Genomic DNA, 15,848 nt, shown 5'->3' with positions numbered 1-15,848 from the left:
TGCAGTGCTCCACCTCCCTCTGGGGAAGAACCTTTTCCCAACATCCAACCTAACCCTCCCCCGGCATCTTCCTGCCATTCCCTCCGGTGCAGAGGGAAGAGCTCGACGCTGGTTCTTGTGAGGAAGCTGCAGAGCACGAGGTCTCCCCTCAGTCTCCTCTTCTCCAGGCTGAACAGACCCAGTGACTTCAGCTGCTCCTCACACACCTTTCCCTCTAAACCCTTCAGCAGCTCCTCTGGACACTCAGATCCTTTTTATCCCGTGGCCCCAGAACTGCCCCCAGCGCTCAAGGTGGAGCCGCCCCAGTGCGGAGCAGAGCGGGACAATCCCGTCCCTCGCCCGGCTGGATGCACCCCAGCACACGGCTGCCCTCGTGGCTGCCAGGGCAGCGCAGGCTCAAGAGGAGAACTACGCGATACCGGGGAGGAGAGAGAACCACCCTCCCCACGCCTCCCCCGCCGCCATTCTCCATAGGCGGCGGCGGAGGACTACGACTCCCATGAGACCTCGCCAGGGGTCCCAAGCCGTACATTGTCAAGGCTGGTGTGGGTCAGGACTACATTTCCCATAAGCCCTTGCGCGGATCCCGAGCAGCCCACTGACATCGCTGCGTGGTCGGGACTACAATTCCCATAAGGCCTTGTGCAGGGCCAGCCCTCCCATTGATAGCCGTCCAGTACTACAACTCCCATGAAACCTCGCGCTATTCCCGAGCCGCCCATTGGCGCTCCTTTGGCTCATGACTACGACTCCCATGATCCCCCGCGCGGACGGTGATGGCGGGCGGGCGGCGCGCAGCGGCTTGGGCGGCGGGGCTGGCGCTGTGCGCGGCGGCGGTGGCGCTGCCCGCGGCCCTGCTGCTCCGCGCCTACGCCCTGCGAGCCCCGGGCATCCCGCGGCTGTGGGCACGGAGCGGGGGCACCGCGGGGTTCAACGCCGCCGAGAGGAGGGAGCTGCGGGAGGCGCTGCGAGGTGACGGTGGAGAGAGGGGAGGAGCTGGGAGGGAGAGGGGAGGAGCTGGGAGTTAGCAGAGAGGAACTGGGACAGGATGGGAGGGAGCTGGAAGAGGTGTGAGGGAGGGAGGAGGAGGAGGAGGAGGAGAAGGAGAAGGAGAGAGGAGCTGGAAGAGCTGAGAGGGGGAGGAGAGAGGAGCTGGAGGGAGCTGGAAGAGCTGGGAGGAGAAGGAGAGAGGAGCTGGGGGGGAGCTGGAAGAGCTGAGAGGGGGAGGAGAGAGGAGCTGGAGGAAGCTGGGAGGAGAAGGAGAGAGGAGCTGGGGGGGAGCTGGAAGAGCTGGGAGGAGGATGGGAGAGAAGCTGGGAGGAGCCATGGAGGAGTAAAGCTTGTTGAGCACTTTGGGTAATTTTCACGCAGTCCAAAAGTGCTGAAATTCTCCAGCTGGGAGGCGAGGCTGACCCTGCCAAACACCTCAGAGCCCCTTGGAAACCCAGAGAAGACCACACAGTTGATGGGAGGGCTGGAGCGCCTCCTGTACAAGAACAGTTTGAGAGAGTTGGGCTTATTAGCCTGGAGGCTCTCTGAGGCTCTGGGGAGACCTTAGAGCAGCTTCCAGTACTGAAAGGGGCTCCAGGGAAGCTGGGGAGGGACTGCTTACAAAGGCTTGTGGTGATAGGATCTGTCTGCTGAGCTGCCAGAAACGGTGATGACTACAAGGAATCAGGCTGCCCTAGCAAAAAATGCAGCTGCTTCTGGATGGTAGCATTTCCAGCAGTATCATTCAACTCTTCAGGGTGAAAAATTGAGTTGAAGTATGTAGAGAAATACTTTGACTGAAACTGGAAGGCAGTCCGAGTGTGCTGTACGTGCACAGCTCAGCCATAGTGCCTCAGTCTTTTTTGATAGTGGCAGCTCTTTACTATCCTGTGAAATAATATTTAAAGCCTGGAAAGTGTTCAGGAACCCAGAATGATGGAATGGTTTGGGTTGGAAGGAACCTTAAAGCCCATCCAATTCCAGGCCCCCTGGATAACCTTCCATTGGATCAGATTGCTCAAAGCCCCATCCAACCTGGCTTTGAACACCTCCAGAGATAAATATTACTTTTCCTTTTGAAATGCAATTCAAGGATTGCTTTACTGATTTCAGCGTTGATTGATTTCTCTTTCGTTTTTCATTGAAGGTGCTATTAAAATCCCAACTATTTCTATATCTCCAGAGGACTTGAATACAACTGCCATGGCAGAATTTGGGAATTACATTCAGGAAGGTACTAAACTTTCATTCTTGGCAATTCTGCTGTTCAATTTTGGTTTTGTAAACAAACTGAAGAGAGTATGTGTGCTTCTCTAACATAACAGAACAGATTATTTGTCGTTTTTCCTCAAGAAAGAACTGGCCAAAATGGCATACGTGTCACCTCTGCAGCACTGTGCTTTGGTGTAGGAGTGGCCAAAGCCAGGACGGAGAAGGTTCAAATGTCTTTCTGCAGTGGTGGCTTTTGGTTCTTGGGGTGGTTACATGACCTAATTAAAAGGGGGGGGGGAATGAAGAAAAAGAGGAAGACTGCCCCCCCCGTCAGCCTGCTTTCCTGGCAGCCCCATCATTGTTACCTACAAAACAGCTGCAGCTCTGGTGGACAGCAGTTCCTGGAAAGACTTGAATACAGAGTGAGGTGAATTGGTAGAAGTGTGGAAGCAAAGCTGCACATCTGCTTCCTGAAGCAAACTTTGTGGTCAGTCTTATTTTTTAGCTCCTGGAGGCTAAATAGTTGGCTACACTATGCAGTATATAGTGATAAAGTTGGATGTGTTGTTAATTTTTATTTTTCATGTGTGTTTAATTCTTTTCTTAACAGTCTTCCCGGCTGTATTTTCTTCAAAGTTCATTCAGCATGAAATTGTTGGGAAATACAGCCACCTCTTTACTGTTCAGGGTTCTGACCCTGAAATGATGCCCTATATGCTGCTTGCACACATGGATGTTGTGCCTGCTCCCCCAGAGGGCTGGGATTTCCCTCCTTTCTCAGCTGCAGAGCATGAAGGTTTCATCTATGGACGAGGAACGCTGGATAACAAAAACTCTGCCATAGTACGTTGTCTTGGTAATGTGATTTCAGAGAGAGAAAGGCCAGGTTGGATGGGACTTGGAGCAACACGATCCAGTGGGAGGTGTCCCTGCCCAAGGCAAGGGATGGTACTGGATGGGCTTTGAGGTCCCTTCCAACCAAACCATTCTATGATTCTATGATTTATTCTCCTTACCAACACCGGAATAGTACAATACATTCTGCTTTTGTTCTGCAGGGCATTCTGCAAGCTCTAGAATTTTTGCTGAGAAGAAATTACAGACCCCGGAGATCTTTCTATGTTGGCATTGGACACGACGAAGAGGTATTTTCTTTCATTTAATGAAAACCACTGGTTGTTTACATTGTTCATGTATGTAACAAGGCTTTTAAACATTGTTTAGCTAGAAAGTCTTTGCTGTTTTTCTTGGTTATGTGGGCGGATACTGTGTCAGACACGTGGTCATGGTTATATATTGATTGTTTCGCTTTAAGTGACATTGACAAAGGGTTGGTGTGATGAGCAAAGAGCAAAGAACACAGCAGGGTGTTATTTCAAATTCTTTTCTGCATGGAAGGTGCAGCATGAGTCACAGTTGGGGAATATGTAATACAGGAAAAGCTGGCTGAGGATTTACATGGTTGTTCCAAATGACCAGGAAAAGCTAACAAAAATATTCCGCTTTTGTTGTGGGTATACCCGGTAGTAAACAGTACAGAGAGACAGAGGAGGTGGGGTTGTTTATTCATGTTCAAAATATAAAGACAAAGACTTGTTAATAGTTAAAATGAATACATCTTTAAAATGGCTGATTAATCTGTGGTGCTTATAGCTCTGAGATGTCATTGTGTCCAAGAAGCAGTAGGATTCAAAGCAATATTCAGTGACTCGTGAATGAAAGCATTGCTCCACGTGGATACAAATCTCTTCTGCTACCAGGCCCTTAACAATCTCCAATGAATTTTGCTAGGAGGAATCGATTATTGACAGTTGCTCTAGAGCTGTTCATGGAGGGATTTCTTGCATTCTTTGTGTTGTAGCACTGGTCACTGTCAATAGCGTGATATTTTGCAGTGTTTTTCCCAGTGGTGTGGCTTGATCTGACCAGTTACCCTCACTGGATCCTCACAGGTGTCTGGTCAGAAGGGAGCAATGAGGATTGCAGCTCTCTTGGAAGCTAGAGGAGTAAAACTCTCCTTCTTACTCGACGAGGGAAGCGCGATACTAGATGGCATCATTGCGGGAGTGAATAAGCCAGTAGCTGTGTAAGTAAAAGAGAACACAATTGACTGTGACTGAAGTGATCCATTCTCAGTGATTAATTTGCGAGGAGTGACCTTGCTGGTGTTCATAAAATACATTTTCAAGGCATGTAGCAGTGTTGGTGCTGCTAAAGCTGCAGCAGTGGCACAAAGTGCAAGCACAGGACCTTCAGCATTTGCTTGCTGCCCATCGCAGCTGTGCTGACAGAAGCAGAATGTTCCACTTCCCTGGTGTAGGCACATTAATTGTATGCTGTAGAGCCTGCTCACGGGCGAAGCAGCCAAAACGTCCATCCTCCAAACATTTAGAGATTATGTTAAGGATTTGTTGTTGTTGCTGCTGGTTTGGTGTTTTTTATGATACTAAAAATATGCAGAGTAGTTCTTTTTACCTCTAATCCATGCAGGTGTGTTTGGTGTTGCATTAGTCACTTATTTATCATTGACCAGAATCGCTATCACAGAAAAGGGTTCAATGACACTGAATTTCACTGTGGAGAAAGAGCCGGGACATTCATCCTTTCCTCCTAAGGAGACGAGTATTGGCATTCTTGCAGCAGCAATGTCCAGGTGAGAGCTTCCCCATCATTTAACATCAAAGACAGTCAAGGAGACCCCTAACTCGCTGATACATTACTTTCTTTTTTTTTAATACTTATATTTAGAGCATTTTGCAATTTCCTCTTATACATTTGAAACTGAAGTTTGTAGCTCACTTCGAAGGGCAGAAAAGCATTCCTCAACAAAGGGACAACTGCCAAATGTCTAAAGTATCTTTTCACTTTGGCTCTTCCTGGTGTCAGTTGATTCCTTAAAATCAAGACAACGGGTGCATCCTGATGTCTGTCATAATTTGCTCTTGCAATAGAGATTGCTTGGGCATTGTAGAATTTCTCTGGAGTTTATCCTTGCACATACCTGCTACCTCTAGCTGGTCATTATCCAAGCGAGTAAACACCGTGTAAATTCAGAATGTGACTGGGTAGTCACATTATGTGTCTGTGTAGATATCAAATTGGCTAATAAATACTTATTTTAGAAAAACTTAATATGTACAGATGTGATGGAACATGGGGTGATATTTTCATGGCTTTCCGTGTATTCTTTATGAGTCACGTTTTAGGGGTTTTTTTAGCTGTTATTGAAAGAACGTCTTTGCATGTGACCGGAATGCCCAGAAATCTGTCCTGTTACTTACAGGAGAGGAAAATGTGATTGCATCTCAAATACATGGATATGTTTCACTAATCTAAGTCTTCTCAATGTTCTGGAGCAATAGGAGCCCTGGGAGCCAGAAATTCTACGAATTTCAAATGCTGGTTTGCTTTGTCGTAGACTGGAGCAGAATCCCTTGCGCAATCTGTTTGGCTCTGGGCCAGAACTCATGACGATGGAGCACCTTGCATCAGAGGTGAGGAGACAACTATCATTTCAGCCTCAGACTTTCATTTTAGGAAGTGAAGAGTAACCCAGTCTATGGATTTAGAGCACAGTCACATAGTTCTTGGAAAGGAGAAGGCTGAAGCTGGCCTTTCTCCCAGACAGTTGTTTCTGCTCCAGTTGTTTCAACCTTAGACAAGTGACTACACGGTCTTCCTGATTTTCTGATTTGTGGTTTTGTTTTTTCCACCTAGTTCAGTTTTCCTCTCAACCTTGTCATGAGCAATCTGTGGCTGTTCTCACCCATCGTCAGCAGGTAAGGAAAGACACCCTTGATGAGCATTCACAGCCACTTGCCCTTAAGAGATGAAGACCACTGGCCATTTCTAATCTTCCCAGGAAATCAGTTTTACCATTTTGTAGGTTATACAATGTCAGTGCTTTACTGCTAATAGCCACTTTGTTAATTGAACAGCCCATCATTCAGCTTATTGCCTTTGTAGTGTGGTGCTCATGTTTAATCAATATTAAACTTTTTTGAAACATGTTTATTTTTCTTTTTTTTTATAAGAGTTCTTGCCTGGAAACCTTCCACCAATGCCTTGATTCGAACTACTACAGCAGTCACAATGTTTAACGCAGGAATCAAGGTAGCTTCACTTTGATTTTTTTCTCTGTGTAGTACAATGAGACAATCGGGACATTTGGTTTCTGCCTCTTTATATCCAGTTAAAAGATCAGTACCAGCCCTGCTCTTTGACCTGTTGTGGTGTCACCACCAGTCTCATTTTTACTTTAGCTTTGGCTTGGATTTTAGCTGTAGCTGAAAATTTCTTTTTTCAGAAGTGTCTGATCTCTCACAGGAAGAGTTCTGTAAACCCCTGTTAAGATTTTACCTTTCAGGATGGATGAGAAAGTGCTTTCTGTGTAATCATGTAAATATCAATGACAGAAGTGGAAGCTGTTGGATGTCATAAACACTTCCCTTGTGTTTGTGAGCACAGGTCTGGCATTCGGCTTTGTTCGAATAGGGTTAATGTGCACCTTGGACTGAGAGAAAAGAGGTTCTGGCTGATGCAGCCAGATCTTGTCCTGATAAGGAGGTGTAGCCCTGGAAAATGAACAAGCTATTTGGTGTGTCCCTGAAACTATCTGTTACTGAAAAGCATAGCTGGACCGGAGAACGAGAGAGTGGCTGAACAGTGACACTGAGTGGCCAGGAGAGAAGTGGCACCCTGGTTTCTCGTATTTTTCTAAAGGTTATATCAGATTTGTTTAACAAAATTATAAATACTCATTCTATAGAAGAGAAGTTGTGTCTTCAATAATGTCATTTGTTAAGCAACTTACATGTCTCATAATTGGGGCAGAGTAATAAGACAATTAAAGTAAAAATATTGCTTGAAAATAACAACATAAACTTCCAGAATTTCTCAGTATAAAGTTTCTGAAGGAAAGAGGAAAACTTCTATAACAGCTGACTTCATTTCTGTTGAATCGATGAATATCTCTGTGTGGTCACCTGCATTATAGGTGAGGTTGACAGTATTTGAACAGAGTACAGAAAGAGAGGTTGCATTTAGTGGAAACAGCTCGAAGCATCAGTCTGAGGCCTGGAATAATTTCAGCAGTTTCTGAGTTTGCAGGTGGCATTTTAATCTTTTTTTTTAACTTCCTTTTAAGTTTTTGGTCCTTCCTTTTTTTTGTAGGTAAATGTTGTCCCATCTTTTGCAAAAGCAACTGTGAACTTCCGGATCCACTCTGCAGAGACGGCTGCTGAGGTACTCACTGTGCTGCCAGATGCGGGGCTGTTCTCCATCCCCTCCTGAGCAGAGTGGCACTTGGCCATTTGTGCTATAATACTCTTTTCATCTCTCCCAGTATTCATACAAGCAATAGAGGGGCAAGATTTGGGAATTGCTCCTTCACGGAGGCTTGAGATGCGTTGCAAAGTGCATTGGTAACTGTGGCTTCTGAAAGTGGAGCAGAGCAAGAGTCAGGCCAACCTTGGAAGCGTGCCTCATAGTTAGGTTGAGCGGATTTCAGAAGTCATTTTGTGCACAAGAGCATGTGGATCACACGTGATTATGGAATGGAAGTGTAAAGGTTTGTGACCTGTGAGAATGTGGGAGTCTTGCATGCTTCGGTGGGCCTAGCTTGCCTGTGAGCCAAGGGAAACACTGTCAGTAAATAATGCCTTCCTTTCCCAAGCTTTTGCTGAAAGTTTTACCTCTCTGGACTACTTATTTGGATGACCTACCAAGCAGCAACAGGTTGACCACCTGCCTTATAGGTCTGGAGCAGTTCAGGACTACCCTGGGACAGCAATGTGCATCTGATTGTACTGGGGTTCAAAGCATAACCTTAAGTATCGGCCATCCACTGAGTAAGAGAAAGAATGTGCCACACAGTTTTGGTCCTGACTATATCTGTATTTGCAGCTGCAAGTGGCAGTTCACAAACAAATGTGGAACATTTGCTGGCGTTTGGAAGGGATGCGCTGTCATTTCTTTCACTTATTTAATCACTATGTTTTACCCGCAGGTGCTAGAGATGGTTAGAAACACAATTGCTGATGACAGAGTGAAGATTGATGTTGTAGAGGCCTTTGATCCGCTCCCTGTCAGTCCCTGGGATGACCAGATATTTGGAGTCCACATTTTTCAAAGAACCATTCTGGATACTTTCCCAAATGTTGACAGCGTAGTTCCAGGTAACAGCAAGCACATGATGACTATTGTTTCCTCTCCAGCTTCCGCCCTACTTTTCTCTCCCCTGCCCCCAATATTGACTTGTTTTCATTTTCTATGTATTTCTCCACCCCAGCTGTTAACTACTGGAAACAGCTGTTTTTTCCTCTTTTTATTCCATTCCCTATTTATGTTTTAGAAGTTTTACTGTTGTTTTTAGTAGTGGATGTAAAAAAGCAAACAGGAAACCAACAGAAACAATAAACCTTGAATTTGACTTTCTGTACATACAAAGGAGTCTCTTCAGGGAAGAAAGGAATTGTGAGGGAGGGTAGGAGGTCGTCTTGCTTTAGTTCTTCTTTTATTGTTTTCATAGCTGGTAAAGCCATTCCTGCTTTTCCATTTTGTTCCTTATGATCTCAACCCCTTCCTTTTCTTGCAGCTCTTTCCTAGTTCTGTACTGTTTGTTGGACTGCAGTTTGAAGCTTAAACTTTTGTGGGGGGTGTGTATCGTGGCTGTTCTTAGAATGACTGAATGGTATATTCAGCTCCTCCTGTTCCTGAAGGAGAGAATGCTCTTCCAGGATGTACCAATAAACTGTTTCCAGTGATTTTGCTTTTGGTGTAGCCAGGGGTCATATAAAGTTGTTATCAGCTGCCTGTCCTTTCTCCTGGGAAAATTGCGGGTCGTTAAATCGCTGCTGTCATGCAAAGTTAACCCGGGGTTTGTTTTCCAGGCACATGCATTGGAAACACAGACAGCAGGCATTTCACTAACGTCACAAATGCCATTTATCGATTTAACCCACTGCTCTTGAAATCAGATGATCTTCCCAGGTAACGTGTTCTGCCTGCACGTGGGCAGCTGTTTGGGTTGGGGACCAGTGACAGAGAAAATTTGATGCGCACTAAGCAGGAGGAGGAAACCCAGCCTTGTGTACCTTGGCATGTTGGTGGTGTTGCCTCAGATTCCGTTAGGCCACCTATTTCCTGCAGATCTGGGCCCCCACACACGACGGGGATGGTGGTTATGCTGGGGGAGTGTTAGCCCTTACTCTTTTCTACTTCAAATGCAGCCGAGACCTTTAGGTGTCCCATTCAGTAGTGCAGCGATGCTGCGAAGCTGGCTGGATCCTTCATGTAGTGCAACAGTGTGAAATGTTGGCCTTGTTTAAGAGATTTATCCATGTGTATGGACACATGCCACTTGGAATTCATCTGCTCCTTTAAAGCTGGAACGTAGGTTTCTTGGGATGAAATGATAACAGAGAACGTCATCACACAAGGGATTTTTTATTTATTTAGCATGTAATGGATTGGGCATTTTATTGAAGTTAAGGTGATACTGGAGTCAAGTGCCCTTGTGGCTGTACAGGACAGTGACAGAAGTGGCCAAGAAATGGACAGAGAGCTGGAACACTGTTTTTTATTTTCACATACTCCTTGGGCTTAGTTATTGTGCTCTGAGCCTTTGAATCAGTAGGTCCGGTTGAGCTGAGGAAGAGGTATTGCAGTTTCAGTGCAGCCTTTGGTGTGTGGTGCTGTGCTTGCATGTTGTGCCTTGTTTTCTGAAGTGAATAGGCAGGCGGGGTGCTGGCTGTGTGCAGGTGGGTCACAAATGCACAGTGGAATGAAAAACATTCTTCTCTTTCTGCCAGGATCCATGGGTTGAATGAGAGAATCTCAGTTGAGAATTACGAGAAACAGGTCGAGTTCCTCTTTCAGCTGATTAAGAACTGTGATATAGACAAGCTTCCGGACCCCCATGCGAACTCCCACGAGCTGTGAGAAGCACACTGGAGAAGAGCTGCTGCTGAGGTGGACTCTGGGCTGTAAGATGCAGTTCTGTGTTGTGTGTTGAGCCATATTTGGAAGTCAGTTTTTGCGTGTTGTGGTTTACATACAGATGGAAAAACTGCTGGGTGCTGCTTAGGCAGATGTACAGTATATAAGAGCCTGGACAAAACACAACTCATAACCCTGACTTCTGTTCCTGCCTGGTTTAACACACAGCCATTGCTCTGATGGTAGTAATTTTTTTCAGGGCTTTCTTTAAGCCTCTGACATTGGTAATCACTTGAAAATCTAAGCTGTAATCAGCACTCACTCACTAGTAAAAGAGGGGAATCTTACTAGGTGTGCTTTTGACAAACTCCTTTTATACCAGTAGTTGATTTTTCACAAACAATGTTGAAAGCTCATGTGAAAGGTTTGTGATATGGTGTAGGTTTTGTGTGATTGGCAGAGGTACACTAAGAAGTTGAACTGCTGCTGGTACGGGCTTCTTCCTCGAGCAGTGATCGCAACCAGTGCCAGTTTAACTCAGTACTGCTAAGCTCTCCCATGCATGCACCGATCTCTGACTCCGTTTTAAAACACCAAGCTGCTGAAGTTCCAGCCGTGCTGCTTTAACTGATGTTGCCTCCATCTCAGAGGTGCTGAAAATGTTTCTTCCTGTCTCTTCAGTGACTTTTTTTCTCTTCTCTTCTCTTCTCTTCTCTTCTCTTCTCTTCTCTTCTCTTCTCTTCTCTTCTCTCACTCTTAGGTGTGGCCCGGGGGGGTGTGCTGTGCAGCTGGGTGTCAGAATAGGAATTGCAGTGTTAAATAAGAAGCCAAATCAGTGTTGTCTGCTCATGTATGTTCTCTTTTCACTGAATCAGTTTCTATCATGGATGTTTCTCTGTTGCTCCTCTGAGAGCTTATCTGTGACAGACAGTGAAGCCCTCCAGTTTCTTCCAGTTCCGTGGAATGGAGTCTTTGTTCCTCACTGCCTATGCCAGCAGTTTTCACTTCCCCGCAGCACTGCTGCTGGCTCAGCTCTGTGGGAATCCTCGTGTGGACAAGCCATCAACACTGACCCTATTTCCTCTTGAACTTCTTGCACTGACTTGCTGTCTTTGTTTGCACTCAAGGGTTAAACATTCTTTGGCCTTGATATGTCTTTAATTGAGGTTACTGCTATTAAATAAAGAGTTAAGAGCCAGATGTTGGCCAAAGTAAGGGCTGAGTGATGACTGTTTTGCTGTACTGACTTGCAGACTCTGCTGCAGGCACCAGTGCAGCTCCTCCTATTGCACTGTTGCAGAGTTGTGTCCTCTTTCAGTCTCTGAATTATACACTGGAATGGGTGGTTGTTTTGCTCTAAATTCATATTTTGAAATGTATGGGAATGTACAGGAAATACCCTAAAAACCAGCGGTGGAATTGAGATTCCTGTTCTTTCCATTCGCCATTCTCGATTTATTTGCAGTCTGATTTTATCGGTATGGCCGATGGGCTAAACCTGTATCAATCAACTAAATAATTGAAACCAGATCAGCATTTTCATCTAATAAAACAAGAAATGCAGATTATTTTCTGATAATTATTGAGTTATTTTACGTAACTGTATAATTGCAGTGAGGTCATTTCCACACTTGATTCTTCATTAAAGCAAGTCGTAAAGTTTCCATCAAAACAAATCCACATATTTTCCAGCCAGCTTTAATCTTTGCCCCCTCCCTGGTGCTTCCCTTTTTATACAGAATTAGCTAACTCTGATTATGCATTATTGGGTAGTAAATAGCTTGCATCTTTTATGGTTTGTTGCATTTTGTCTGCGCGCCATAATGTCATTCATTTGTTGAGCCACATGTCTATGGCTCTTTTGTGAAGGTGTCGTTCCCCTTGCAAAAACCCATTGCAGACACAGCAGAAGCGATGTGTCAGGGTACAGCATGGAATAAAATACATCCCCTGGAGTGAGAGGTGGAGAAGAGTTTTGGGGGTTTCCTCTCTGAGAAGTCTCTATAAAAAAAACCAAACTTGAGTTCAAACCCTTCATTTTGACAGGCTGAGAGAGTTGAGGGTTGGTCAGCCCGGAGAAGAGACCTTAGAGCAGCTTCCAGGACTGAATGGGGCTCCAGGAAAGCTGGCAAGGGGCTCTTGATCAGGAAGTGCAGGGATCAGACGAGGGGCCAAACAGCATGAGGAAGGCACGCTTGGCTTTGGCAGGTACTGTGCCAATGTCTGCCATGAGGTTTTGCTAATGCAGCTTTGGTGCAGCACCTCATTAAGTGCTGAAATCATCTGGTGCCTCTGCATTGACTTGAGCTTTACTGCAACCTGAACCTGCTAAACTGAAGTGCTTTAAACAGTATCTTGTAGGATCTGATGGTGAAAAAGCACATTCCCCACCTCTATCCTTTTTTTTTTTCACAGTCACTTCTGATCATTGCCTCTGCTTTTTTCCATGTAGCAGCTTTGCCTTTCAATTCTCAAGTCTCCTTTTATTGTATTTGCTGCCCTATCATGCACGATTCTGAAGAGTTTCTCAGCGATTTGGTTTATGCACACTTCTCCTGACAGAACAGCTTGGTTTCCACCCTGTTTTACTGCTCCCATGATAATGTGTTCAGTGAATGTCTCTCATCTTGAGTGGTGTTTGAAATCTTGGTGTCATCATGTAAATAATAGTGTAAGGATGATGCGCTGGCCTTTTCTGCTAAGACTGTGTGCAACCTGGCGTCATATGAGTAGCTGAGAATGCCAAGTACATCAGGAAAACACGGATTAATAGCTCTGTGAGCTATTCTTTTTTATTGTTATTGTAATGAGTCACTGTTTTGAGCATGTACAGCAATTACCTCTGATTCAACAGAGAAGGAAAAGCCTGATTCCCTGCTCTGAAGACACATAACTTCGTGTCATACCTAGTGAGGCTTTGAATGCTGTTTGCATTAATCCAGTTTCAGTATGTTAATGTGTTTTTGTGTTATATATCCATTAGCAAATTCCCTTTTTCCCCTTCTTTGTAGGCAGGTCTGCAAAGCTGACATTCTGTGGTTACCATTCTGTATTCTGCGTTCTGACAATACTTGCTCAAACTAACGTGTCTGTAGTTGTCCGGCCACAGCAGCCTGCTGGCGGACCAGCTGATTTAGGGTCACACAGGCCCTACGATGAAGAGAAGGTCACATTCCACACCTGCATTTTCTAAAGAAAGCTCTGTTGCTGGCCTCTGTTTAAAATGGCTCAGTTTATTTTCAGCCCCAAGTGACCATGGAGAGTTCAGGCACAGGACTGGAAGAGAATGCAGGAACAAGGCGTTTACCAAGTTGTTTCCTCCAGCCTTGCAATTGACACTTGCGTCCTTGGCTCCTCTTTTGCTGTTTGGTTTGGTATTTCATGGAGCTGGTGAAATCCATTTTCTCAAGCAGGTGCTGGGAAAGCTTCCCTGCTCAGCTCAGCTTATTGGTGCCATAGAGCAGGACATCCACTGAGGAATCGGGAAGTGGCTCACAGCCTGCAGTGTGTTTTGCCATCATCAGGAAGCAGTCCTCAGCCTGGGACCCTTAATCCTGCCTGTCAGCGGCCTTCAGTACCGCCTGCTGCCCTGCACTGATTCTTGCTAATGCATTCCATCCTCATCTACAGCTCCTGTGAAGAGCTTGCTAGCGCTGTGGAACTTTTAGAGGCAAGTTTGTCGTTTTAGAGCCCAAATTCAGGCTCTCACAATAACCCTTTAAAGAACCTGTGCTGCCCTGGCTTGTCAGGTCTCTACTACAGCATTGTAGTATCATGTCAACACCTCTCAGTGCCCGTAGCCAGGCCTAGAGCCGTGTGGAAGTGCTGCCCAGGGCAGTATTTTTCTTAACTGAACAGCACAGTGAAGGCTGTGTGTCATCTGAGTTTCTGTGCAGGGGGCTTGGCTCCGCTCTCCGGTTCCACAGCTCCCCAGGGCAGCAGGGGCGGCGGAGATTAAGTGCTCAGCATGGTGGGGAAGGGCGTGACTGGCTTCGATCCGGCTGGTTTCGGAGCTGTGGTGGTAGGCCCCAGCGGAAGCTGCAGGATGGGAAATGACCAAAATGGAGGGGTGGTTAATGCAGGGGACAAAGGGAACAGAGCGCAAAAGAGTTGACAGGACACTTGGGTTCTGTGGTAGATGGGGATTTTAAGTAACTTTGTCCAAATCACTTTATTTTGCGGGATTCTTCCGTGAAAAGGAGAAAATCATCCTATATGCGTCGTGGCCTCCTCGGCCACTTATGAGCGCTTGCCCAGAGTTGGACTAAATTCACATGGCTGCTGTAAAAGACACGAGGCCGACATTCCATGATCTAGTGTAGCTCCATGGTAAACTCCTTCCTTTCCAAGTGTTTTGTTGCCTTTGGTACCTGCTCCCCTGCAACTGGAAACCCATTTCCTGCCCTTTCATCCTCTGCCTTTCTGATCTCTGTGTCAGCCTCACTGGTGGGGATTTTATCTATTTCTGTTTTCTTGTCTCCGGTAGCTTTTGTCTCTGCGCTTCCACTTCCCGAGCATGCAGCTGGCTGGGCTGTTAATCAACAAGGTCACATTTTGGAACGTGTTGTTTTTAGGAGGGTGAGGGAAGAACGGTTGCTCTGGGATAGATATGGATTTTCCAAGTCAGGAAGGAAGGATGAAGGCGGAAAGAGAGCCTTACAGACCTGGCTTATTTGGACAAAGGAAAACAGAGGCTGGGGTTGGAGGCAGGGTTTGGACCTCTGCTCCCAGTTGGAGTGGAACTGTGGCTTTAGTTGAGCCTGTGTGTCTCCAGTTCTCCTTGATGTGATGGAGGAGGTCCTGAAGATCAGTTAAATTCCTTTAAAAGCTCATCATCCCTGAAATACCGGGTTCAAGTAGGCTATGTAGCAGCAGGGAGGTACAGAACCCAGGGCACTTGGTACACTGTCACAGTGGAAGCAGCACTCCTCTTATCTGCTCCTGGAATTCAGCATGCTTAGAAGAGCATTGCAAAGGTTTTGGGGGTTGAGAAAGCAAGAAAGGGTTTATCTGAGCTATCTTCACGCTGGCTTGTATAATTACACATCCTGCTCTCCTTCCAGTATCATGGTCACCCTTTTCTTCCAAAGCAACAAGTGCTTCAGGAAAGAAAACTCCGCTACTCCATTTTCAACATGGGCAGAAAGAAATCTATGGAGTCACAGAATCATTAAGGTTGGAAAAGCCCTCTAGGCTCATCCACTCTGACTGTCAGCCTAACCCCTCTGTGCTGACTAATCCATGTCCCCAAGTGCCACAGCCACACTTTTTTTTTAACCCCTCCAGGGATGGAGACTCCACTGCTGCTCTGGGCAAATTGAGTGGCACAGCTAGAGGGGCTCTCGATCCGGATGGAGCGCTCGCTACCGCTGACCATGACCACCTCTGCTTCCTTCTTACAGGAATGAAGTCACCAGCCCGAGTCACGCTTGGCTCTGTGGTTTGGAACACAGTTCCTGCTCTCCCTCCCTCTTCCCCTCGCATGCCTGTGTCCCGGCCACCATTATTGGCTCCAGACCTGTCTCCAGGGCATGGAACTGAGAATCACGTAATCGCTCCGGGTAATAACTTGCTGCTGTTTCCTGGAGGAAAGGAAAGGCAGGAAGAAAAAACAACAACTGGTCATAAGTTCCACTCAGGCTAAAAAAGAACAACAAAAAAAGGGGAAATAAAAGGAAAAGATGAATCAGAAGAGCTGGTTTCATTCA

General features: G+C 46.0%; 1 protein-coding gene across 2 annotated transcripts; it reads left to right on the top strand.

Moving 5' to 3' along the window:
* The first annotated feature begins 766 nt into the window (after positions 1–766).
* Positions 767–15,687, top strand: PM20D1 (peptidase M20 domain containing 1). Of its 2 annotated transcripts, XM_054087352.1 has the most exons (14): positions 767–972; positions 2,138–2,224; positions 2,813–3,045; positions 3,261–3,347; positions 4,155–4,288; positions 4,736–4,855; positions 5,621–5,696; positions 5,920–5,981; positions 6,237–6,315; positions 7,375–7,446; positions 8,210–8,378; positions 9,093–9,192; positions 10,014–10,187; positions 15,543–15,687. In XM_054087352.1, the coding sequence occupies exons 1-13, from the start codon at positions 777–779 to the stop codon at positions 10,141–10,143; spliced, it is 1,545 nt and encodes a 514-aa protein (XP_053943327.1). In that variant the 5' UTR covers positions 767–776; the 3' UTR covers positions 10,144–10,187; positions 15,543–15,687. The 2 variants fall into 2 exon arrangements, with proteins under 2 accessions (XP_053943327.1, XP_053943326.1); XM_054087351.1 differs by lacking the exon at positions 15,543–15,687 and having other exon boundaries at positions 10,014–13,148.
* Positions 15,688–15,848: the final 161 nt, after the last annotated feature.

The sequence above is a fragment of the Cuculus canorus genome, chromosome 24 (genome assembly GCF_017976375.1).
Source record: "Cuculus canorus isolate bCucCan1 chromosome 24, bCucCan1.pri, whole genome shotgun sequence".
NCBI lineage: Eukaryota > Metazoa > Chordata > Aves > Cuculiformes > Cuculidae > Cuculus > Cuculus canorus.
The sequence above is the reverse complement of the archived record's forward strand: the minus strand, read 5'-3'. Positions and strand labels throughout refer to the sequence as shown.